The sequence below is a fragment of the Mesoplodon bidens genome, assembly GCF_964165515.1.
Source record: "Mesoplodon bidens genome assembly, chromosome: 7".
Lineage (NCBI taxonomy): Eukaryota > Metazoa > Chordata > Mammalia > Artiodactyla > Ziphiidae > Mesoplodon > Mesoplodon bidens.
In genome coordinates, this window is record NC_138164.1 from 70,298,979 (window position 1) to 70,326,698 (window position 27,720).

The following is a 27,720-nucleotide window of genomic DNA, read 5'->3' on the forward strand; positions in this document are numbered from 1 at the left end:
CCCTTCTCTTTGCTTCAAACCTTCTGTCTGCATGCATCTGTGTCCCATCTTCCTAAATCACGCTCCTCTATCCATCAGCTAGGGCGACTCACAAAGCTTTACGACTTTATGGACCTCCATACAGTCAACCACTCATACCACTGTGGCCCAGCACCACTCTCCAATCACCCCTGCCCAGCCAGACTGTCATCAAGAATTTTGGCCATCATAGTGGTTATATTTCAGATACAGACTCTGGGGCTTTACTGATCTGCCTGTGCCTTTTATCTCATGCCCCATGCTTTTATAAAACCATACATCTTATTATATATAGATAGAATTCACCCTCCCAAAATTTTGTTCCAATTCTTGTTAGAAGCCTAGCAAAATCCATCAAATATTTATTGATCACTTATTATGTTCTAGACTCTATCATATAAATTGATTTGAGTATTCCTTTATTAAGAAACCCAGAGAAGTTTGTTCAATCTCTTTTCAGGGAACCACTTAAGAAACTAACATTATTTGATCACAATTGGCTGTGTTTTTTTTCTCTCATGATAGGCTCTTGTGCTTTACAAAACAATGAATCAAAGAGGAAAATGTCAGCATGCCTAAGCTGTGAGTTAGCAAATATCAAAAGAAAACTCACAGAACTCAGGCTACACATCATTTCATGAGATTATCTGGATTAGGTAAAATGGAATATGTACAAAATTTTAAATTCAGCTGATTGAGTTCTATCAGTTTTTAAAGATAGTCTTAATAAAAATGTTACTTACATAAGGAATCGTGTCCAAAGTATCTGTGTTGACAATTATAGGAGCAGGGCTGGCCTAAAAAAGAGAAATAGAAAAAAGTTTTAAATAACAAGTTGTCTATTCTGAGATAGGATCTGTTAACTTATTTAACTAAGAGCTCAACAGTATTTCTTGAGAACCTGTATAGGCACTATGTCAGATGTTGGGGGGCGATAAATGAAGTGGCTCAGAGTCCCCTTCACCCTCCTCCCTTCAAATATTTGTTTGCTACCTTGACCACATAATGAAATGAAGTAAGCAACAGAACTCAAAGGTGAGGAAGTGAGGATTTGTGCAGTGTAAGAGGCAAGGACTTCTAATAAATTTGGCGAGGAGTTAAAAATTTCTTTATGAAATGGCTGTGCTAAAGAATTTTGATTTGTCTCTCATGGAAGCAAAATTAAACCTAAAACAATGTAACTCTTCTTTAAACTGGCTTTTGAGAGTATGTTGTATACAAAACAAAATAGAAGGGTTCACTTATTGACATCTTGCATATATTTACCTATTTTTCATGCTGTGTCATACCTTTTCTTTGTCATTTATGCACCTTTGATGATATACTTTAGATATCCTTAGAAAATTAAAAATTAGTCAAAGGTGACAGAAAATCATATTAGATATGCTAAAGTTTCTTTAAAAAAATGTACAAAATACAGCCATTCCTTTTAAAGTTGAATAGGGATCTGTGTAAAACTGATACAGGAGTGTTACAAGCCAAGTCATTACAAAATAAGAGATTGCAATCTATTTGCATCAACCAATCTGACTTCATGAATATTAAGTAGATCTATCTTTATTTTCTGTTTCTAGAATATTCACAGCAACTTCTCCTTCATCCCCCGAAGGATCTTTAATCTCCTTCCCAAACTGCAGATTTCATTTAGATAGAGGAAATAGTCTCATCACGATTAATCGAGAGCTGTTCTATACGACACGGTAGTTTGTGCAAGTACACAACTTTGGAGACATTTCATTAGCTATGCCCTCTGGAGTTAACAGTGTTAACAGCTTTTTAATGTCAATCTGTGCCTATGGAATCCTAATCTAATAGCAAAACAAATGGCAATCCAGCAGATTTTACAGAACAAAATTCCAGGTTTTAACTAAAATCACTGGTCAGTGAAAACACGACCCTGTTCTACATATCTGCATAGCGGGTCAACTAAATATTCATGGTTTATTTGTTAACTCCTAATATCAAGTACCTTGTGGATAAATAGGGGCTCTGAGGAAAGACAGTTTCCACTGGACCTCACCAAAAAACAGTGTTTGTTAAGAGGCCTGTAGTATAGGGAGAAGAACATGAAGTTTGGAGTCAGAAGACCTGGGCTCAAGTTTGGTTTACCAACTTCCTGATTATATGATTTGGGGGCTCAGCAATTTCTTGGTAATTTGATCTGGGGACAAGCCCACTAAATCTCTTTGCCTCATTTTCCTTCTCTGTAGAATGGAAATAGAAATAATCACCTTCTAAAAAGGTTGTCTGAAGAATAAATGAGGTGATATATTTGAATGTGCTTTGTAAACATAAATTTCAGAATCAATGTTAAATGCTATCATTAGTTAATGCCCCTAAAGATGGACTATCATAAGGATAAAATATCATTGGATGTTTTGTGAATTGTTTATGCCCCAGAGATCTCAGTGCTATGTTAGTGGCCCAGTTGAACTAAAAAGAACTGATTAGATCATGAAAATTACCATTTATTAAACACATATTAATTGTCCATTTATAAGAATATATATATATATCCTAATTTAATCTCCACAAAACCATACTGATGCGGCATTATTGTCCCTATCCCTATGTTATAGATGAGTAAACTGAGGCTCAGAGAAAATGACAGCTGAGATTTCACACCAGCCTTTCTGATCCATTTTTTCCACACTGAGTTGTTCTATGATTCCATTATCTAGGAGTCTCCATCACAAGAGTCCTGCAGTGATTTGAGATCTCTAGCAAGAGCAGCAAGTAAGACCCAGGCAAAGCAAAGACCACCCTGAAGGTAAGAGATGCCACAGGATCTTGCATATTAGATGTTGAAAGCAAACTGGTAATTCCTTAATGGTTTTTGTTGTTGTTGTTTGTTTTTTAGTTTTGATGATGTTTCTTCTGTGCTTTTTTATTGGTTCCCAGGACTCCCAAAAGATTTGTGTCTTGTCTCCTTGACTAGACTTCAAACTTTCTGAGTATCATATGCAATACTTGTATTTCCCCTTATTATCTACTACACTTTGATCAATAAATATGCATTGATTTGATTTGGGACTTTCAACTCAACTTACTCTTGTTTTCCTTCTATAAATTGCATTAATGTAGTCTGGAAATAAATTTTATGCATAGGTTCAGTTCCTATACAATGACATTTATCACTTTTGTATGTTTCTATTGCTATTTTCCATTTCATGTATGTAAATTTGGTCTTTCCAATGAGACTCTCTCAATGACAAGGATTGTATACTTTCCTAGATTTCTTCACAGCATCTGGGTACACAGAAGGAGCTCAGGAAATACTTAGGATTACTGACTAAATGTAGCTATAAAGTATAGTACAAAGGAAAGTAATATCTCACTGAAAGCTTTGGAGAGCATTTCTGAGATAACCTCAAAATATCTTATGTTACCAACAAAACTTTGATGACTTTTCCAATATCCACTATCACCTTCTTTCTTTAACCAGGCACCAACACTTAATTATCCAGTTTTTTGAAATAATAATTATTTCATAAATGCAGGATGTAAAGGCATTTATGTATTTACACAATGAAATACAATCTATGTAATGTGGAAAGTTCATTGCTCCTTCTTGGTGTTAAAAAGATCCAGAAGCACAGTTAATTCCTACATCTAGAAAAGTCACTAAAAATGCATGAACAAATGTGTGTGGATTGTGTGAACAAACATACATCACATATATCTGACATTGGCAACTCTCTGATATGAGTGCCAAGGAGATGCCAGGGTGGGCTATTCTGAATAACACAATATCCCACTACATCAGACTTTCTAAAGATTCCCCATTGCTCTGCTCCAGGACCCCCACAGCCCTCCCCAGACCATTTTCCCAGAAGCTTCCTGGAATCTTTTAGGTACTCAATGGCACATAATAGCAGAGAATAAAAGCCCCAAGTTGTAGTAGCACAGAGTGCAGTAGAATTCTAGGTATAGCCCATGAATGTGCTTTTCTCTCCAGCTGTTAATTTCAGATTTTCTCTTGGCTCAGCCTGACTCCTGTTTCTTTTCTCCCTTTTGAGATCATGTGAGTCCATGCCTAGTTTGATCAAGTTTGGTTTCTGAGTCTGAAAACCAGTTTCCCAGTTACTTTGATAATTCTCTCTAAGCTTCATCTCCACACTTCACACTGCCTTGCCATACACACCTTCTCTCTCCATATTGGATATTCTCTTTAACTGAGCCCCTAAATCAAGTGGATGACTTAGCAGATTCCAGCATCCCCCTTCAATATGCTTATTTCCATTAACTGGAAAGAGATTTCTGTATCAACTACAAAAAAAAACCCCAAAAAACTCTCCTTTAAACCAGAAGCTTAAAGGCTTGTCTTCATGTAAATATAAAGGCTTAAGAAAATTCATCTCTCTTGCATGACCCAACTATAAGATGTAAATGGTTTGCCTCTTATACTACATTCTCTTCCATGTGGGAAAAAAACTAGTTTATAGCAAGAGGGAAGAATAAAGCTAATCATAGAGAAGCCAGATGCAAGCAGAGAAAGTACTGATACAATTTAAATTATTAGATCAAGTTATTCATAAATTCCTGCCACCTTCCTGTCCTTGGGTTCCATGGGATACCCAAATATTACATCAATAACTGTGCTTATGATAATAAAAGAGAAACTAAACTTCTGTTGCTTGCCACTAAGAGAATGTAACTAATAAAGAATCTTATATAGTGAAGGCAAATTTTCAAAGAAGTTCATTAATTCCAACTGACGTGATATTTGTTAAGTGCCAGATCTGTGAAATACTTCTGAAATAAGTGGGCAGGTGGTCACCAAGCCAGAGGAAGACTCTTCAAGCAAGGTATTGGCAGGGGTGGTAGAGCAGCCAGTCAGTCAAAGAACATACTCTGCGAGGCTTAGGCCCAACAAGTACAGGCTAACTAGTGGGAGGGTCAAAAGACCGAAGCCAGGCCTATACCTAAACTTTTAAGAAGCGAAGTAGAGAAGAAGAGAAACCCACACAGCCAAGTGACCCAGATACAGCAGGAACTGAATAGTAACATTGATGCGGCTAGGAATTGTGCAGGGATTTCAACTGACCTGGAACATGCAAGTAGAAGGCAGGTAGTTGACAGTAGGCCAAATTAACAGGAGGTAAATATGGCAAGAATAATTTGTGAGCTGTTTTGGGGGCCTAGAATCTTTGGCTTATCTTCTTAAAGGACAAGGCTCCTGAATATGCAAGAAGTAACACAGCCTCTATCTACAGTGTGGCATGACAACTTAAAACAAAATGGAACTCACTGACAGTTTTAAAATGAGTCCATTTTTGTGTGCATATGATTTCACTGAGATAGGTGGAGATCCCAGAACCTCAAGATAAATATCAGCTGGTTTAGATTGGATGCTACAAGATACCATATTAACAGTCTGTTAGCTTCACAATTCCCACAGAGGGCTGTCATCAGGGTGAGCCCCAATCAGACCATGTCCCAATCCTAACCAGGGAAGTAGAACATGGGGGTTACTACCCACATACCCAATCAGGTCTGAAATGAGATATCTCCCATTAAGTACTGAATTGGTATGCTAAAGACTGAACTCAGGACAAACGTTATTTTTATTAGGTTTTCTCCCTAATCCTCCATCATGTTGGCCCATTTTGGAAATTAAAAACTGTGATGTGGGTGGGGGGACTTCTGTCTCAATGTACTGCCTGTAGTTCTCTGTTAGACTGAAACCCTTTCTTCCTTCTCCTTCTTTCCCACAATCTGTTGGGTGGAGTCACACATCCCTAGTTGTCGGCAGGTAAGGTGCTACTCTTACTTGAAGGAGATACCAGGATTTACCTACTTGAAGGATCTGTAGTTGCCTGGTTGATCATCATCACTGGCTGAGCATCATGCCTACCTGGAATCTCATGGTACCATGACCCACCATACACAGATGTCCTGATATGTTAACACTGGGATGGATAATAATAAAGGCAAATACTTATACGGCACTTATTTATATCAGTTAACTTATTTAATCCTCACATAACCCAATGAGACACTGTTATTCTCAATTTACAGGTGAGAAAATAGAGGTTAGGTAACTTTCCCGAAGTCAGACATCTGGTAAATAGATTGTCTTCAAACCCAAACAATCTGACAGTCTGGCTCAGAGTCCATGCTCTTTTCTTTTTTAAGCTATATAATTTTATTTTATTTATTTATTTTTTACCATATTTTAAATTGAAGTATAGTTAATTTACAATGTTGTGTTAGTTTTAGGTATACAGCAAAGTGATTTAGTTACACATACATATATCATTTTTATGTATTTTTTTCAGATTCTTTTCCATTATAGGTTATTACAAGATAATGAATATAGTTCCCTGTGCTATACAGTAGGTCCTTGTTGTTTATCTATTTTATATATAGTAGTGTGTATCTGTTAATCCCAAACTCCTAATTTATCCTCCCCCTAACCCCGAGTCCATGCTCTGGACAATCATGCTCTACTGCCTTTCAGAATGGAATCACACTTTACCAGGACTCTTTAGATTATTCTAATTTTGACTGTTCAGCAACAACTCAGAGGCCAGCTGAAAACCAAATTAGACATCCACCTTGATCCAGAATGGTTCCAAAACCCGCCCCTCCTCCCTCTGGCCCTAGTGCATTGTATGAACAAGGCTGAAGTTGCCATGACTTAGGAGAAGGCTAAGCACAGGCACACACAGGCTGACTCAATCAGGATTTCTTTGAGTAAGCTCCAAAGAAACTCTTTGGTAAATTACTGATTAAAGACATATTGATGGTTATATGAGAGACGAGGAAACAAAACAGGAAGAACAAATCTACTCTAGAATCATAAAACTTGAAGCTGAGGCCTTAAGAATCATTTAATTCTACCTTTCATTTTACAAATATGAAATGGAGACAGAGAAAGGAAGAGGCATGCCCCAGAGCTCACAATTATTTAGTATCAAAACAGAAGACAGGATAATAGCAACAAGAATAACAATAATAAAATATTAAGCATTTACTGAATGAATATTATGTTCCACGGTTGTGATAAATACTTAAGATACATCAATGCATTTACTTCCCAAGATGTTCTAAGGAAAACATTATCACTCTCATTTAAAAGAAGAAGAAAGAAAAATAGAAAGAAGGGGAGGCTCAAAGTGGCTAAATCACTTGCCTAAGGTCACAAATTTAAGAGGTACCAAAACCAGGTGTCAAACCCAGGTTTTTCCAGCCCCAGAACCCATGCTGGTAACCACCAACATCTCCTGATTCTCTCTCCTGAGTTTTTCCAGTTAAGGCCGAGAGATGCAGTTATTTTCTGCCCCAAAAGTTGCTAGTTTCTCTTTGCCAGTCTGAAGAGAAATTTCTCATCGTACTGACTCAGATTCAATTCCCAATTCTCAGAGGGTTTCTAGGTCCCTTAATCTTTTTCAAAACCCCACTTAAAAAATGGGACAATGCTATTTTCCAGTTAACCTATTTCCCAAGAAGTTAGCTAGGGAAATAATGCATGTGAAGTGAAAAGAGAGGAGTTCTATAGTTGTAAGGTTATATTATTTATTACTGTGGTTATTTCTTGCTTTCCTGGATTTTCTCTCCCTTTTCATATTCCCTCTCCGCAAGACCAGCCAGGTGGGTGCAATTTGATCTGAGTCACCACCAATAGTAGCACCAAGTGGTTCTGGCCTGTCACCTGGTTTGCCCTTACCCTGCAATGACATAGGGTAACCCCCATCCCAGGTGAGGACACTGAGACAATAACAGGTGAGTGGGTGAGTGAACAATGTGAGCACCCAAGGCTTGGCTAGCCAAGGCATAGCTGCAGGTTAATGGCCATGGCAGGATGTCTCTAGGGAGCAACTTTGGAGGAAGCTAATACCCTGGTTCCTCTCCCTAGCACTTAACAAAATGCAGGGATCATTACCTACCTAGCTTACCACCAGACTGGCTCAGAAAATGGGAAGAAAGAATGTCAGATATATGTTTGGCTTGAAATCGATTCATCTCTGCTTGCCTGAACTCTCTTAATAATAAAAAAAAAAATAATAATATCCTCACTCTACAGAAAACTGAGGCACAGAGATGTTAAGCAGTTTGTTCAAGGTCATCCAGCTGGTAACAGCAAGGTCAAGAGTCAAACCTATCAGCCTAGTTCCAAAGTGGGTAACACTTAAATACAAAATATTTGCTTCTGTTTCCTATTACAATTTGATACGTATCCAGAAGCCTGTTTTAGTCAACACAAGTTCTTTCACTGATCTTTGAAAATATACCATTAGTATTTCTTCCCTTTGGATTAAAGTGATAACATGTCTGTTTGATCCTCCCTTAAAACACAAGGTACTGTAATATTTTGCAAAATATGAATGATATCCTAAGGGCCTCAGTTAGGCTGAGTTGGGCACCTCTTTATCCCTAGTACAGAAAAGATGGGGCAGCGTGGAGAATGAGGCACAGAAAGTAAAGACCCAGAACTAAACAGAGTTTTCCTTACTATATAAATTTTCTTTAGAATCAATCCCACTTGGAGAAACAGATATAAATTGCTTGAGCTGTTATGAAGACTCTTCAGACCTCCATCCTACACCCTCTCCACATACCTCTTTGCAGTTAGTGTAAAAGGCTAAAATAAAAGACTCACCAAAACTAGGTCTGTAGATCATCACTCAAACTCAAATAGATGATTATATTAGATTGGCCACCTATATCATGCTTCATAATTTATGAAGTGTGTCCACACACATTAGATCATTTCATTCCCACAGGCAGAGGAAAGGGAACTAACATTCATTGACCAATACCCGCTGTGTGTCAGGAGGGACTGGTGGAACTTTCCCTTGTCTATAGGTAAGTAAACAGAACCCCAGAGTGATCCAGTATATTTTCCAAAGTCAGACATCTAGAGAAGAGCAAAGCTGAGATTCAAACCTAGGTCTTCTGACTGTAAGCCCCTTGCTTTTTCCCATTATTAGTCCATGGTGCCACAAATCCCACTGATTCACACTGAGCATTTACAGATCTAACTGCTTCATTTGTGCAAATGCTCTCTGAAGTTTGCACGAAGAATGGAGTCATTAGCTCAAATCTCAGATGTGGTTTAGTCAATGTGCCCCATACCACAATAACCATACCTACTTAATTCACTGTTTCACTCCACGCGGTGCTATTCCTGGAAAGAGCCATGTGGGTACCATCTGCTCCGTTTTGCAAAGCCACCAAAGAGCTATAATCTTAGCAGTACAGTTGTATTTTCCAGATTTAGGGTACCAGAATTCTGAGCAAGCTGTCAAATCTTGCTCAAAGCCGGTTCATCAGGCTGAGGTGGGGCCTGTTTCTTCTGTGGTACCTGGATCAGAGCCTTGCACACAGTGGGTGATCAATCAGTGATTGCTGTTTAGTTTCCTTCTCTCATCTCCTTTACTTCCATCAGGCCAGGACTCTCACTATACTCCAAGCATACGCCTTGCTTATGCCTACTCTAAGGTCACTGTTTACATTTCTTCCTTCTCCCACATCCTGAACCAATCATGGTCTCCTCTCCTATCTTCCTAACCAAGCTTCCTCCATCCTGCAAGGACAATCTAAAGCCCCAGACTCTCCATGAAAGCTTCCTCAATCCTCACTGCAGGCCTCAATCTGTCCATCCTGCCCCTCTCAAATTTTAAAACATTATTTGTACTACTTCAGTTCACATTAAATTATAAATATAAAGGAAAAGAAATTACGTGAAAGCACCAAGTTCTGCCATTCTTAATGAATGTTTCTTTCTGTTCTTACACGTATGTTGATGGCTAAGTGGTTCATGTGTGACATTTGCATCTCCTTGATGAAACTGTAGTCATTGTGAGGGCAGGGCCCTCATCCTACTTCATTCCTTCACCAGCCACTTCCACCAACACTCCTAACAGCACTTGGCATACAGTATACTCAAAAGATGCTTGTTAATGAGTTTTTAAACCTTTGGAACTAGAACCACAGCAACAAGAGATAAGATTCATGAGAAACCTGTGAGGCAACAGATTAGGTGAAATGGGTAGAAAGGGGTAATTGCATGCTTCCCTCTGGTGACAAGCTGTTGTATCACACTGCCTGGTGCTATTGATAGCATCTGGAGCTACCATGCACTACAGACCATGCTACTCGGAACCATGGCATGTAAGTTAGGGAAAGTTATAAACAGAAAGATTCTTCAATGTCTACCATATGCTGTTCCTTTACACTCATTCTTTTCTACTTCTCATTACAAGCCTATCAGTTGCATGCTATAATTATGCTCATTATACAGATAAGAAGAGTGAGGCATGAACCTGTAACAAAACTTGCCCAAGGTCACTAGACTAAAAATTAGTGGAGCCAAGGCTCACTCTTTTTGACTCCAAATCCATATTTCTGTGGTATCACCACCCTGTGTGGAGCAAGGAAATGTTCCTTGCTCTAATTTACTACCCTGCTGTACATTTCAGAAGTTGGAGAGGTGAGAGGAAGCTTGGGATCTGGTGAAAAAGCTAAGGACTCAAAGATTGTCAAAAAAGTAAAATGGCATCCTCAGAATTTCTTAAACTTCTCAGATGAACGTGAAGATATATCCCAAAAGATCCACCCCAAACTGGACATTTATTTGACATTTCATGTTTTATCTTTAAAAAAATTGTGTAGTTTTCAAACGATTTTACTCCATAACCATCTATTTTTTAATATAAACATGTTTCAACTTATTTATAATGGAGTCAACCTGACGTCTCAGGTAGGTCCTGCATGGCTATCAAAAATCAGGTACGCTATCTCCCTGGCAATAACCACAATCCAGCCAAGGAATTATGTCACTGGCATAAAGATGGCTGACTGGGAATCAGGACATCTTAGTTTTAGACCCATCACGTTCAGTAACTCACAGTGAAAAGGCAATTCACTGAGCCTCCCAATTTATTTTTATATTTGAGAAATAAAGAGTGAAATGGATGACCTCTAAGAGTCTATGTCTCATCAAGGATCTGATTTCACTCATCATAAATTTGGACCTGCTGGGAAATACTGTAAAGAAGGCAGGGATGCTATACGAGTCTTCTTTCTGGATGGTGATGATCTCTGCTTTTATCATTCAGATACAGAAAGTCAGAAGACGTGACATTAAGAAAGGCATGAAGAAAAAAGACAAAAGTCAAATTGGGAAAAGATCAATAATATAAAGTGGCTTCTAATAAACTGGATAAAGGATGAGGTTCTGATGTCTTAGACAAGGCACCTCAAAAATCCACTTATGATCATTTTTATAATCTGTATTTTGTATGATCATGTTTAGACCCTGTATTCTGTTTTTTTTGTGAATAAGTTACTTTTCTGGCCATAAGACCATGCAATTAGTAGCAAAATATTCTCTTCCATATTAAAGAGCCTAAAAGATTTGAAGTGAAACAGAGAATTATCACCAAGCTCTTTCTTCCATTCTTGCCTTTCTCCATGTTCTGTAAGCCTTAACTCCAGGAAAAGTTTCTTAACATCTAAGGTCTGCTTGATTTTTTTCCCCTACCAATCATAATTTGATACAAGATAATATGCTCAAAGTTTAAAACATAACAGCCATGGAGAAAGTATTAAAATATTTCATATCTAGAATGTTTTTCTGGGGTGGGTATGAGAGGAAATGTAAGAGAGAGAGATGAAAAGGAGGTGTGAGTTTGGTTTACTATTTCATCATTAGTAAAAGATAATGTTCTTATGTTCATGTTAGGACTGGAAGATGTTTCAATACCTGCTTTCAAACGATGGCACTTGGGCTGGGTTGTGGAAAAAACAGAGTAGACGACATTTTAGATCAATTTCCCTTATTTTAAATTCTGAAAACATCTATATGTCTATTACTCTCCCTTCTATCCACTTTTTCTTCAAAATTAATGTCTTATTTGAAGTCATTTTCAATGAGGAAAAACATGGGGGAGAGAATAGATAAAAAGGAGAAGTGAATGTGGACTAGAAGAATAGGGGTTGGCTAAATACTGCCAGCATTTGCTGGTGCCAAATAATATATTCTGCAGATGTGTTTGTATACTGTCATTGACTAGCCAATAAACTCTTTGTTTCACAGCCAAGAGCCTACAAATCTCTAGGTCCAAAAATGCCACCCAGTTCCTAGCCCTGCAGCTGCCTTAGCTTCCCAGAGTGGCAATATCTATGTTACTTTGGGTTTCTCAGTTTTCCAGTGGCTTTCTTACCCTTTGTTATTCTGCAAGCAAGTGTTCTGTTCACCAATTTACCTCCTCCTGGGCCTAGGATAATGCTCCAATTGTGCCTATCAGAGGAAAGATGAAGGGATATTATCTGTTGCTGTGGGCTAGAGGAAAGAGGGTAGCGGTGAGAAAGAAGAATGAAATGAAGAGAAAGAAGGCAGAGAGGAGGTTGTTCTCTGGTACATGGGGACTCTGTCACAAGTTGGAGAGTGAAATGACGGTTCCCAGGCTGACTCTCCTCTGTTCTCTCAGACCACTTTGTCCACTGGAATGATAAACTCAGATACATCGGAACCTTCACTCGTTTTATAAAGGATTTCCCCAACCAACTGGAAAGGAGATAATGACTTCCTTATGAATATAATGTTTGTAACCTTACATCTCATGACCCCCTCCTTGCCCGTTTTAACTTGACAAACATCATTTGCATGTTATGCTTTTATGTTATAGGAAGAGCACCTCCCAGCCCTATACTTGGAGTCAGCAGATGAGGCATCTAGGGACGGCTGAACCATTGCAGAACTTGATCAGGTCACTTAGCTCCCTAAATTATTCCTAAGGCTACATTCAACTACTAATATAAATAAGAATTGGATGATTCCTGATTTTAATACTAACCTAATTTTTAATATCATAAAAGCAGTAATAAAAAGAGTTTAGGATTTGGGTCATCTAAGATTTAAAACATTTCTTCTTACTTTTATGATGGTCTTAGTCAAAAAATTTAGCCTTTCTGAAATTTCTGTTCATGTACAAATGGAGATTATAAATTATTATTTGGTCAACCTCATGTGCTTCTTCAAGAAGCAGATGGGATAATATATAAAAACCCTATGCAAAACAAACAAACAAAACACCCTATACAATTTGTAAAAGGATACATTTCGGCTAATTATTAAAAATTAGCAACATTAATAATGGCAATCCTTACTGGTCACTTTCTTTGCTTAGCTGTTTTGCTAAGGGTTTAACTCACATTATGTCATTTAAACCACAAACAAACCTAAAAATATCTGTATAATATCTAATTTTACAGAGGATGAAAGTGAGGTACAGAGAAGTTAAGCATTTACCCAAGATAGCAAGTGGTAGAGCCAGGTATTCAGACCTAGATTTTTTAAGCTAAAACTCTGAATCTGAGCAAAAGTGCAGTAGATTGAGACTCTAGCCCTACTACATTATGTTTTACTACTTAACCACTTCTGACCCCAGCCACTTCAATTTTTTGAACTTCAATTTTCTTATGAACAATATGGGATATTAAAACCTGTCTTGCTTACCTTACAAAGTTGTAATGAGAGAGAACCTAGTTTACACTGCTTTGAAAATCGCAATAAGATAAAAAAAGATAAGGAAAATATAAGGTAGTAGTAATAGTGTAGTGGGGGGTCTCAGCAGCAGCAATAGTAAAAACATTAGTACAGTATATTTTCTGGTGTCTACACAAGATAAAAATTAGAAACTCCATTGTTCTTAGGCATGTTCCTGCTAAGTAAAAATATCTAAATGAAGCTTAAAAGAGTACTATCTTTCTAGTATTAGCTTATTAAAGGTTTTGAGGGTTTGATATGTGTGTTTTAATTTTGTTTTGTTACTTGTAGGAGGACTGCTATTATTAACTCCGAACAACTGTCTATTTTTCTGTTCTGTAACAAATATGTTTGGGGCCCTATTTTTGTAATTTCTGGAGTAGGTGAGGAAAGTGGGAGAAGCAGAGGATGGGCTTACTCTGTTGTACCATAACATATATGTGCACTAATACCCCATTTTGATGAGTCAACACAAACATTTTACAATGAGCAATACTGATACAAAGAGAAGCCATCCTGCACCAGGTGTTAATTTTTCATGGACTCCAGATACCTATGCACAGAAATCACAAGACCAGCAGTCAAAGAAATGCAAACTGCACAAGAGAGGAAGATAACAAGATGGCAAGTTTTGTCTTTTGTTCAAAAACAAAAGTGACAATTTCATTCCGTTTTACCACAAATCTGCAAATGTTCATTCAGATCCAGGCTGTTGCAATTATCCAGGTCACTTCAGATATGATTCTTTCTTTCCCCTTTAGGTTGAACATCTCTATAGATTAAGTGTCACCTTTATTCCTTTACTAATAGAAATTCCATTAATAGCCTTGTTCATATTCTTTGGAAGGAAATAGACTAAAAACTGGGGTATTACTAGACAGAAGTGCAAAGTGAGGCTAAGAGGAATGAAATAGAAAAAGGCATCCGGCATGATTGAGGATGATGAGTCAAGTAATATTTAGAATCCAGAAAGGACAAAACACACTTGGAACACCATGAACTAGGACTGAAACTCATCATTGAACAAATCCTATTTAGAGCTGACCTGAGCTTATGATGGTTCAAATTTGACATCCAGGGGCTAGAGGCAGGGTCTGTGGAAGGGATGGTTGAGCTGAGGAGACAGGTTTCAAGGATGTATTTGAGACAAGAAGGATTATTTCCTCATTATCATCTCACTGCTGCCTAAGTTCTTACATTTTAAGTATTAATCAGCCCATACAGATTTGTTTAGCAAACATCATATTTAAGGCACTGTACTTGGGGCTGCAGAATCTAGGAAGAGGAAACACATGGTTTTGCTCTGCAAAGAGTTTACAGTGTCCTGTGGAAACAAGAGAAATCCCCCGAATGCTTCTAATACAAAGCAGGGAAACATCACAAGAGAAATAGGGCAAAGTACCACGGTGGGTGTGAAGGAGAAAGGCAGGTGGGATTAGGGTCAGAAGGCCTGGTTTCTCTCCTGGTCTTAGCATCTATATGATTTTAAACAAGGTACTGATCCTCTAAAATGGAGACAATAATATTGGGGCCATTTCATATTGGTATTGCGATGATTAAAGGAGAAAGTATAGACTAAAGCTGTGTGGAAGTAGGTTTCCTACTCTTAGTTTTCTTCAAGGAGTGTTAATCAGGGTTGAAATGAGGGAGAAGGCATATCATTTGGTTACATAGTATGAGGTAAGTCTCATGGAAGGGGATGTGAGTTAAGTCTTGAAGGATGGAACTTCACCTTGAAGCTTAATGTACTCTGTCGATTTGCTCACCTTTCCTCCAGCTGTTGTTCTGCCCTTTCATGTAGGGATGGATCCTGTCCCTGGACCACTAGCCACTAACCAGTCCCTGTTGTAATTAAGGTTCTCTGGTTGCAGGGAACAGAAAGCCACTTGCACTAGCTTAGGCAAAATGTGAACATATCTGGTTAAAAGGGGAAGAAGCTCAGCAGTTAGGCACTTGATAGATAGGAACTAAGAACTGGGAGTTCTGAGGGACCCAGAAAGCCAAAGTCCAGCCTCTCCCAACCTCTCACCATTTCTGGCAGACTCATCTCTCTCATTATCCTTCTTTGGGACCACTTGGTTTCTTCTTTTCTTTTCTCTTTCTACATTTGTTTCATTCTTTTGTATTTGTGCACAAGCTTTTTCTGGTTCTCCACGTATATTTCCTCAGTTCCAGGCATAGACAGGTGTTAAACTGTGGGCCAGGCCATATGTAGTGGAGGTAATAAAGCTAGGTTTGAAAGTCACCTCTTTGTCCACTGGAGATTTTCTTCTAAGGCTCCATAAGTATTCAGTTCTTCCTTTCTGATTGACCTACAGGATCTTTACCTTAAATAAATGACCCAACTTTCATCCTTGTTGTTCCCGACATTCCTTCCGAATGCTCAAAGAGGAAGATCAGGACTTGAGGAAAGTTGATAAATATCCCTCACTCCATACTGTTCTTTCATGCCTAAGTGCCTTTGCACCTACTGTTGCAGCCTCACTCTCCTCCTTCATCTGATAAACCACTATTTTAAAACCATCCAAAGACTTCTCTCCTCTTTTCAGTCTTCCTTGGTCATCTTTCCTCTCCATTCCAAGCAGATGGATCACTCCCACCTTGCTGCATTTACTGTGGCTTGTATATCCCCTGATTACTATTTTTAGCATGCTGTGCTGCAGTTGTTTTGGTTTCAGTGGTTTTCTCCTTATTCTAGAGAACCTATTAAGAAAATGGGCTCTGGAGCCAGATAACTTGTTTCAAGGCTCCGCCTTTCCATTTATTAGCTATGTGATCATGAGGAAGTTACTTAACCACTGTAAACTTTGTAAAATGGAAATGATAGTGCCCACATCAGAGAGTTGTTGACAGAAATGAGTGAAATAATATGTGAAGGGTTTAGAACAGTATGTGACATACAATAGGTGCTCAATAAATACTATCACTTTTATACTAAAGTACCAAGTCCAGCATGTGTCAGACAGGATGTACTAACTGTTTGCTAAAGAAATTAACATGTGTTTTAAGACTACAAAATATTTGGGAAAGAATGATTTATTTGTTTTGTTTGTAGTAGCTTTGCAAAATATCTACAGTTGCTATACTATTCTGATAATATATATATATATATATGTGTGTGTATGTATATGTGCAATATTAAGTTACAATTGTGAGAAATGCTATGAACAACTTTCACAGGATAGGATTCAATTGTGCAGTACAGATGTATATGTAACTATTCATTTAATGTTTGTCTCATCCATTGGAATGTAAATGCCCTCAGGGTAGGGTTTGAACTTGTGCTATTTATTGCTATATGCCTAGGCATATTACACAATTTCTGATACATAAAAGGTATCTGATAAATATTGGTTAAGTGAATGATCAGATGGGAAACGAACCATGATTAAACAATTAGTAAGTACCTTTACTATTCCTTTCTACTTGGAATGCCCTCTTCCACCATCATGACTACATATCAAAATTCTATTTGATCTTCACAACTCAGCTGAGATACCCTTCCACGAAGCCTGGCACCCCTTTTCTTAACTCTTATGGTAATTCATGGGTACTTAAGGGACTCAACACTTTTTATTTGGTGTTAGAGTGATTTGTGTGTCCATTTGAAAATTCCCGGTGGGCAGAATTCCATGTAAGTATCCTCAGGAATTCTCCTGATTTATTCATTTTAGTATTTGAACCAATGCTTGGCAAGCTGCATGACCCTCACATTAGACCAAATCCAAACATGATGACTAACGGCATAGGGAAAATCAACTTTGTTCATGGCAACAAAAGACAGTAAGGTACCATTTGGGCAAGGGGTAATGCAGTCTCTATTCCAAAGTGATGGTGTCACAAAGAAGTTGAAGTGTACCCTCAGGTCCTTATCCTGTGCCTAAGACCATGCCTAGAACATAGTAGGGGCTCAATAAAATCTGAGTGAAGTGAACGAACTAATAAGTGAATAGAAACACAGGCAAGTCTCTATGAAAATAACTACTAAATATGGGACAGTTTTTTACTGACTATCTAGAAGGATGCTCTTACAGCTCCAGTGATGGAACTAATTTTTAGGACTTCATGAGAGAGCTTTTTCTTAGTCATTCATTCAATAAATATTTAGGTTACATTGGCCGGCACTTATGCTAAAGATGTGGGAAATTCTGCATTGCTGTTTTATACTCAAGGCTCTTGGGTCAAGTAGATGAACCTGCTTGAGAATCCAGGTTTGATCTCCACCTCATCATTACAGGGCATGATCTGTTATGTGAAATCAAATACTGAAACTTCGAGAGTCTATAATTTGTCTTCCTTCTTTCTACAGACTGTTTTGGGCAGTACACTATACAGGTAACAGCTGCTTTAAGTTTCCCCTCTTCAATGTATATTTTAGGCTGTATGTGGAGGTTCTCTGGGGAAGACTGTATTATAGCTTGAGATTTTACGTCAGGTTTATTATTAGTACACAGAACTGCACTGACTGAAAAACCACTTGTGATCTATGGCTTATTGCACACGTGAGAGATGGTCCAGACCATCTAGGTGGCTCTGTATTCTAATGACGTGTTAGTAATCCACCCTCCCAGGAGATGAACAGACAGCTTGTGAAGTTTTCAGGGCAGTGTTTCTAAGATCAGCTACATCAATGTATGTCTATACTTCCTACATACTATTCATTTCCAAGTACTTTATTTTAAAAGATAACCAGGTCTATTCTAAAGGAGGCAACTGATTGAGTCAATATAGTTTTTCATTTCCTTAACATGCTTAATGCATCATTGTAAAGATACGTATTTTAAGGATTTATTTGGATATCCTAAATAATGAAGGGCATCATTAGCCAAGAATGCCACATATTCATGTATGTATATGTGTGTGTGTGTATGAAGTACATATCACTGGGCTTAAAAAGTACATAAAATATGGAATAAATGAAGTCCTTTTCTTGAGATCTAAATTATGTATTCTAACAATGAAATAAATTGAGGCTCAATTTAAACAGAATTATTCTCAACTGATAGTAATATTTTAATAATGTCTATGTTCTCTAAAAGCAGTCCTTGTAAAATTATGATGACATAATGATACAGTTAATGCAAGACCTGGAAGAAATTTGAGAAGAGGTGAGAGACTGGCAAGTTCCTAATACCTGCTGAAAAAAGATTTAGAGCTGTCAAAATGAAGCAAAGCTGAATAAAACTTGAATACATCTATGTGAATGCCTGCAGTATGGGGAAACAGACACGAGAATAGAAGAAGAGTAGCCCATGGACTATGGGAATTGAATCCAAGGCTACTTTTTCCCATAAAGGTCTATCTCCTGCACTAACACACTACCACTCCCACCATCACCCCATGGCAATGCTTTAGTCAAGGTTTATTGTTATCTCCAGATGTATCTGAATAGAAATAATTTTATGAGGTCAGTATAGACAAAGCTGGTGATGAAAACTGCCATGTAGTAACTCGAAATGCTAGAACTGGAGACTCTCATTAGTTGATTTCATTCATTCCTCACATGTTCACCAAGCACTCTTTGTTTTGCCAAGCACTGTGTTAGACCCTAGGAATAGATGCTGCCTATATTCAAAGAGTTCGAGACAGGAAAATAAGAAAACAAACAAATATCAGTTCCTTTCTCCAACTTACTTTCCTTTTCTCCTTAGCTCCAAGAAGTTACAATATAATTAGAGAGACAGAAAAGAAAATACTTACAATAAAATATGTTGGGTGATAAATCAGCGGTGCATGCAAGGAACCGAGATAGAAGAAAATAATTCTGCCTAGCCAGAGAAAGCTCTACGAAGGAGGAGACACATGAGCTTCACAAGGGGTATCATAATCTTCTTGATAAAACAAAGGAGGAAGAGTTTAATAAAGATAGGGGAAGCAAACTATACACAGCAGATTCCAGTTCAGAGTAGAATAATTATAACTTAATCTGATTTAGAAAGCTTCCCACCATTAGTGTTTTAAATCCTTGCAAAAATTATATGTTTTATGTCTTTAACAATTAAGATCAACTTACAGAAATCCAATTAGAGGAGAGTATTCAATGAGAAGAACTTTAAACATAGTACAGTCTTTGAAACAGGTGATTCCCAAGTTACAGAGAAAAATAGGGCATCTGACTTGAGTCACTTGAAAATAACTTGAATTTCAAAGAAGATTGAATCCAGCTATTTCTATGTCAGAAATAATGTTTTTCTTAAGGAATTCCAAATAATTTTTTGCAGGTCGTAATTTTTAAGAGTGTTCTCTTATTTCTAATAGATTATCTCAATCCTTCAAAATAGATCTATTTAAAGAATCAAATATTTTTATATTCTTCTTCCAAGTCCCATTTATCCCACCTCAGCCTATCAAATGTAGCCAGCATGGTTCTTCTAGTTGGATAATTATAAGCACAAATATTATATCTGCAATGGAAAACACAATGGCATTGACTAAATTAATTCATTTTATATATCTATGCATTTTTTTTTTTTTTACAAATTTCTAAGCCATTTTTACAAATCTCTAAGTAGTACGTTACTACTAAAGGAACAATCACTTTTCAAGAGAGGTTTTATGGTAGATTTTACTTGGATAAGCAAAGAATCGAAATGTAAGAACTAACTTTTGGTTTCCTGATCTAGGTATCAAACCCACTGCAAAAGCTATTCAAGCCATTCTAAGTACTTTGGGGGAACCAACCAGGAAACATGCACTGTAAGCTGTTTCAAATATTAATATGAAGAATATCAATCTTGTGCCCTTTCTTTAGTACATGTTACTATTAGAACCTACTATCTTCAGTGGTATAAGTTTGCTTGGACCACTGTTTACTCTTTCTCACTGATCAATATTTGACCATATTAATAATTCAGATTTCACACAGAGCAAAAAGAGACATGTTTATCCCAAACAAGAATTACAGAGAAGATACCACATCTTTAAATACATAGAATACATGCCATTTATCTATAGCTATAAAGGAAAAAATAGGAGAAAAAGAAAAGAATCCCTAGGAAAATAAAAGGGAATTTTCCTTACCGGTATAAATGCATGTTGCATAGCTTGTTCACATTGTTTTAAGGAAGCAATAGTATCCCACAGAAGCTGATAATTTTCAGCCCGGGAAGCACTTTGCCGTTGCATGGCGAAAGCTAGTAACACTCAAACTGAGCTCAAAGAACCCAGTTGAAGGAGGAAAAAAAAACCCTGCAGATCTGTTACATAAACTTCTTAATTAGATCTGCTACACAAACTGCTATCTTAAGACTTAAAAAAAAATGTTAATCAGAACATTTCTTTTGGGGGATAACTGGGCATGACTTGAACAGAGACAGATGTTTTCATTGGGAAGGATTTTCGTTCCCACACTTGTGAAAAGCAATCCCATCAGTGTTCCCCTGTCTTTACATGGGTCTGGCGAAACTGCACATACCATAAGTGTGTGGGGGGAAAGAAGTAGGAGGGAGAGAGATGTAAAAAAATATTTCCACCAGAAGATTTGGGTGGCAGGCCATGGAGGTAGAATTTGAGCAGCTTGTGAAAAGTAGTGAAATTGAAAGGGTGGGTTACATATGCACATATATGTACATAGGCAGGTGTGTACACTTGTCGGCTCTGTGTGAAACACATGCCTTCTCACAGTGTCATTTAATATGTCCAACTCTCCTCTCAGTTTAGTTATGATCTAGATGTGATACATTTTCCATCTACAGAGTATTACTGCCTTTATTAACTACAGAGTTATTTATCTGGGATTATTTCTAAAGACTAGCCAGAAAGTTCGTGAGCATAAAATGCAGTCAAATATTTATCTTAAAATTTAAGAGCAATTAGAAGGTCTTTCTGTTGTCTTATATATTAGGTAAGAGTCACAGTTATTTCTTCTTCTAGGTAGAATTTACATAAATAATGCCAGGAGAATTGAACCTTCACATATTCTTGGGACCTGAGAGTGGGCTACACATAATTGGAACATGTTAATCCCAGAGAAATTGCTTGCACACTTTAACAAAAAAGGTATAAGCACTAAATAAAATCTGAACAACAGAATATAGCAACATCTTCTGAGTGTTCCTTAATTTAAGCCTACAAGGTAAGGCTCTACTAACTTCCCCCCTCCCCCCTGCCCCACAGACTCTGTGGGATCGTTGAGGCAGGCGGTAATGCACCTTGTAAGGTACTGAGCACTTTGAAGTTCCAAAGGAATCTATGCTCTCAGGGCTAGTTACACAGCCAACAATGGGGATATTTATTCAAATATTTCTAGAGGTAAGGGGTAAACTGAGGGCAACACACAGCATAATGAAAAAATTGTGCTTTTAATTGACCTAGAAAATCCAAGGAGTGTAAAACAAGGTACAAACTGTAGGAAACAGTGTGATAACATAAATGAAGGATTTTTGCTGTATTATTTTTAGAAGAGCTTCATGATTTGGGTTACCTAGTTTTTCTGCATTTGTACCCTGGTGATGGTGGATTAGTTCATACTAATGACCTGGTGGTGTGAAAGTCTCAAAGGCAAAGTTTTCCCCTTATCTCAATTACTTTTCAATTTGGAATGGAAGGAATTACAAGTAGATTTGATCTTTCAAAATTTCTACCTGGGCTAATTTGTAAGGAGATTGTTTTTCCTTAATATTTCATGAGTACACACCATAAGGTTATTGCCATTAGACAGTTTATTTTTCAATATCAATTCAACCAACCTTCTCTTTTTCTCATTCATGGTGTTCTGTTCAACTCACACCCACAGTCTCTCCTCTGCCTTCATTCCTGCCCTTATACTCTTCCATCTGCCCCAGCCACATGCTTCTTCCTCATGAACTGTCAACCAGCCAGCCCACAACTCCCAGAAAATATTCCTTCACTAGTGGATGTTCCATATTTATCAAACAACAGGAAAATAAAAATTGTTTTCTAAGTTATCCTCCAAAAATTCTAATCTATTCTTTCTGAATTCCTTGAGCAAATTCCAGACCCCAACCTCTGGGTCTTCTGTCACGCCTTGGACTACTTCTATCTCTTGTTCATCAGATCCCTTCTGCTTTTCATTTAAGCAGCATCTTTTAAAAGGTCCTTCTTTCCTTACTCTTTGACAAAAGGGTAGAGAATCCACAGTCTCTGCATGTAGAACCTCTACATAAAAAATGCCCTTTGAGTCACGCATTCATTCATTTATTTATTGGTCCAACAAGCATATCAAGCATCTCCCATGTGCTTTACTTTTTCATTGTATTACAGGCAAATGGATATCAGATGTTGATTTTGTCTTGAAGGAACTTAGAGTTTAACTGAAGGGATGATACATGGGCACAAATAACAAAAAGACAAGTTAAAAAAGGATAAGTTCCATAAAAGAGGTAGTATAAACTATTCACAAAACAATGAACAAGAAAAACTACATTAACTGGGAAAATTAGGGCAGCTTCCAGAAGATTTAGCACTTAGCTAGAGCTTGAAGTTAGGGAAAAATTTGGACATGCAGAGATAGGGGACATTCCTGAGTAAGAAAAGGTAGAACAAAGGCACAGAGTGGGAAAGATCATTACTGGTGTTTTGGAAAGAACATGACACCAAGAAAGCTTAATACTCAAGACTGTTACTGGAGCCAAGTAACAATTATTGAATAAAATTATTACTTTTGAATAAAAAGTCAGTAGCTTCCTATTCCTAATGCTAATCAATCTTAACTTTAACTAATTCTTAGAGCATCAGTGTGCATAAATTCAGGGAAACTAAACCTCAGATAGTAAATTTCATATATTTATTCCTCACTCTTTAAAATAGAAACATTGATATACTTTTGGAGGCTTTAGGTGGCTCAATCATTTAGGCCATATTGCTTAATTATTTAGTTTTTATTAGGTACATATAGTGTGTTTTGCACTCATGCCCCATCACTTCTATAAGTTCTAAAGTCTATTACCTTTGGTATTCAAATGGAGCCCACCAAGAGTCTCACCTGATCTAATATTTGACATAATTCAATTTTGCTCAGTTTAACAAACATTTATTGAGCTCTACTATGTGCTAAGCACTGTGCTAGAAACACACAGTACAAAGATAAATATTATATAATTTCAATTCTCTGCTTCTTTTCAAGAACCACTCAGTGTGCATTTGCCTCTGCCCGCAAAGTAGAATGTTGTACATATTTTTTTTTCCTGCTAGCACAATGTCTGATATGTAATGGCTACCATTTTTCTGTTAAACCCTAGTCACTAGGCCATATGTCCATCATATCTAAATATACTGTCATGCTCTAAATTAGATTACAGGCCTCAGAATGTCTGAAAGTACTTTTTATATGGTTGGTACTATTGCCATGCTCAAAAGGTCTGCATCTGAATGCTTTCTGCTGGTGATTGGTTTAAATATAACTTAATGACAATAAAATGGAGTAACAGGGCTTAGATTTACATTCCTATCTGAAAAAAAAAACTGAACAAAATATATGAAACCATGAGTTTCAAAAATGGACATCAGAGAACAAAAAGTAGTGAACTCTAAGAGACAGGAAACAAGATAAGTCTTATGATTGCCCCATTTACAACCTTGAATGTCTAGGCCACATTGCAGGAGAGTGGATCCAGTTGGAACCCAGTGGACTTCATGAATTGAGGATATAAAATTGGTTTTCTGGAGAAACCAAAGCAACAAGGAGAAATAGAGAAATTCATGATTATAGTTGGTGATTTTATTATCCTACTCTGAATAATTAATAGAAAAAGCAGGCAAAATCTATAAGGATATAGAAAACCTTTACAAAACCATCCATCGAATTAGGCTAATATACCTTTAAAAAACATTTCACCCTACAACAGCATTATTTTCAAGTGCTCATGGAACATTTACCAAGGTAGAACATATTCTGAGCCATAAGTCAAATTTTAATACATTTAAAAGGATTCAGGTCAAAGAAAACATATTCTCTGATCATAGTAAAATTAAGTTAGAAATCAACAATAGAACAATTTCTGAAAATTCCCAAAATATTTTACAATGAAATGACACACTTTTAAATAACCCATTGGTCAAAGAAGAAATCAAAAGTAAGTTAGAACGCATTTTGAACTGAATGAAATAAAACCACAACATATCAACATTTGTTAGATGTCTTTAAAGCAGTAGTTAAGGGAACATATATATCACTGAACACCAATATTTGAAAAGAAAGAAGGTCTCAAATTAATGATCTCAGCTTGCACCTTATTAAAATAAAAAATATAGCAAATTAAAATCAAACAAAGCAGAAAAGTTAAAAGATTAGAAGGGAAAATAGAGAAAATAAATAAAACTAACAGCTAGTTTTTTTGAGAATATCAATAAAATTGATAACCCTCTCGCAAGACTAGTGAGGAAAGAGAGAAGAAATAAATTATCAAAATCAGAAATAAGAGAGGTTGCATCACTACGGATTCTACAGCCATTAACTGGCTAATAAGGAAATCTCAAAAACAAGTTTATGCCAATAAATTTGACACCTTATATGGAACAGACAAATTCCTTGAGAGATGTAAACTACCAAAGGTCACTCAAGAAAAATAAGTACCCTGAATAGCCATACCATATATCTATTAAAGATATGGAATTTTTTTTTTTTTCCAGTACGTGGGCCTCTCACTGTTGTGGCCTCTCCTGTTGTGGAGCACAGGCTCCGGACGCACAGGCTCAGCGGCCATGGCTCACAGGCACAGCCGCTCCGTGGCATGTGGGATCCTCCCAGACCGGGGCACGAGCCCGTGTCCCCTGCATCAGCAGGCAGACTCTCAACCACTGCACCACCGGGGAAGCCCAAAGATATGGAATTTTTAATTAAAAACCTAACCACCAGGAAACTCCAGGCCCAGATGCCTTCTGATGAATTTTATTTAAGGAAAAAAGAAAATAATTCTATACAAATTCTTTCAGAGAACTGAAGAGGAAAAAATACTTCACAACTTGTTTTTTGAGGACAGCATTACCCTGGTACCAAACCAGATGAAGATAATACAAGAAAAGCAAATATTCATATGCCCTCATTAGTATATATGAAAAAAGTTCTAAACAAATTTTAGCAAATTGAATCCACCAATATATAAAGGGGGTAATGCATCATAATCAAGTAGGTTTAACCTTTGAAAATGACTTAATATAATTCATCATATTACAAACATTTAAAGAAAATAACCAAACAACCAACCAACCATATGGTCAATAGGCACAGAGAAAACATTTTGCAAAATCAAGTATCAATTCCTGGATAAGAAAAAAAAATCTCAGGACAAGATAAGGATGTCCCTTTTCACCACTTCTGTTCAGCATTGTCTAGAAGGTTCTAGACAGTTAACAAGTCAAGAAAAAGACATAAATATTGGAAAGGAAAAAATAAAAGTATCTTTCTTTATATTTGGCATAACTGTCTATGTGGAAAATCTCATAGAATCTAAAGTAAACTTTAGAATTTATAAATGAGTTCAGCAAGGCTGCAGAATACAAGATCAGTATACAAGGACCAACTGTATTTCTCTTTACTAGCAATAAATAAATGGAAGGTGAAAAAAATAAATTTATAAAAAATATAAAATACTTAGGGATAAATTTATAAAACCACAAACCTTTCCTCAGTGAAATTAAAGACATATAAATGGAGATATATGAAGTTCTTGGGTAATAAGACTCACTATTTTTAAGATGTCATACACTGAAAATTAATTTATAGGTTCAGGGCAATGCATACCCAGTCAAAACCCCAACAAAGTTATTTGTTTGTTTGCTTATTTGTTTGTTTTAGAGAAACTGACAAGCCAATTCTAAAATCACATGGAAATTCAAAGAATTTAGAGTAGCCAAAACAACTTGGAATAGCACGGAACAAATGGAACAGAATAGAGACTCCAGGAATCAACCCACACATCGATAGCAAACTGATTTTCAACAAAGGTGCAAGGGCAGTTCAATAAAGAAAAGGTAATCTTTTCAACAAATGATGTTGGAACAATTAGATATCCATATGCAAAATAACAAACTTTGATGTATACCTCTTACTACATATAAACTCAAAATAGATTATAGACCTACATGTAAAGCCTAAATAAAACTTCTAGAAGAAAACATAGAAAATCTTTGTGATCTAAGGGTTAGATACAACACCAAAAGCACAACCATAAGAGAAAAAAATTGAAAAACTGGACATCAACAAATGGGAAATTTTGTTTCTTGAAATACTGTTAAAAGAATGAAAAGACAACTCATAGAATGCAAGCAAAACTTATAAACTATATATTTAACATAGGATTTGTTTCTAAAGTATATAAAGAACTCTCAAAACTCTAATAAAAAATCCAATTAAAAATGAGCAAAACATTTTAACAGACACCATCAATGAAGAGATATATGTATCAAACAAGCATGTGAAAGAGTGTCAACATTGTGATTTACATATTAGAGAAATAAAAATTAAAATACACTATTAGAATGAATGATATTAAAAAAGACTGACTATATCAAGAATTGGTAAAGATGTGGAAGACTGGACTTCTCATACACTGCTCATGGGAATATAAATGCTACTTTCCCTTTGGAAACAGTTCAGTGGGTTCTTGAAAAGTTAAGCATGTACCTAGCATAATTTAGCCATTCTACTCCTAGATATTTATCCAAGAGAAATGAAAGCATATGTTTATTCGAAGACTTATATGCAAATACTTATAGCAGCTTTATTTGTAATAGCGAAAAACTGGAAACCACAGGTGAGTGGATAAGTGAGTTGTGATACATCCAAACAATGGAATACTATTCAGCACTAAAAAGGAATGACCTCTTGATACACATAACACATGGATGAATCTAAAAATAATTATGCTGAATGAAAGAAGAGACACTGTATGGTCCCATTTATATAAAATTATAGAAAGTACAGGCTAACCTATAGGGATAGAAAGGAGAAACTGGGAATGGGGAGGTTCAGTGGGCAGGGGGAGGGAGTTGGATGAAGAGATTACAAAGAGGCATGAATAAACTTTTGAGGGTGAAGGATATGTTCATTATCGTGAATGGATGGTTTCATATGTCAAAACATCTATTTGTACTTCTTAAATATGTGCAGTTCATGGAATAGCAATAGACTTCACTGAAGCCATTTTTTAAATTTCCTTAAAATGTTCCTAGAAAAACCATCAGAAAGTCTCGATCTCCTGGACTTTATCCAAAGTGACAATTTCTGTTATCATTTAATGTTTTAA

The 27,720-nt window shown here is 36.8% G+C and overlaps 1 protein-coding gene across 7 annotated transcripts in view; it reads right to left on the minus strand.

Moving 5' to 3' along the window:
- DLG2 (discs large MAGUK scaffold protein 2) overlaps positions 1 to 27,720 on the minus strand; it is a 1,231,136-nt gene that overhangs the window by 769,185 nt on the left and 434,231 nt on the right. For 6 of the 7 annotated variants that reach the window (XR_014016293.1, XM_081239496.1, XM_081239495.1 and 3 more), the window contains one exon: positions 762 to 815. Coding sequence is in view for 5 of the 7 variants with exons in the window: in XM_081239496.1 (XP_081095622.1) it covers positions 762 to 815 (54 nt within the window). In the remaining 2 variants the exon portion in view is untranslated. Of the gene's footprint in view, positions 1 to 761; positions 816 to 27,720 lie in introns of those variants that run through there. The other variant, XM_081239497.1, reaches the window with a different exon arrangement.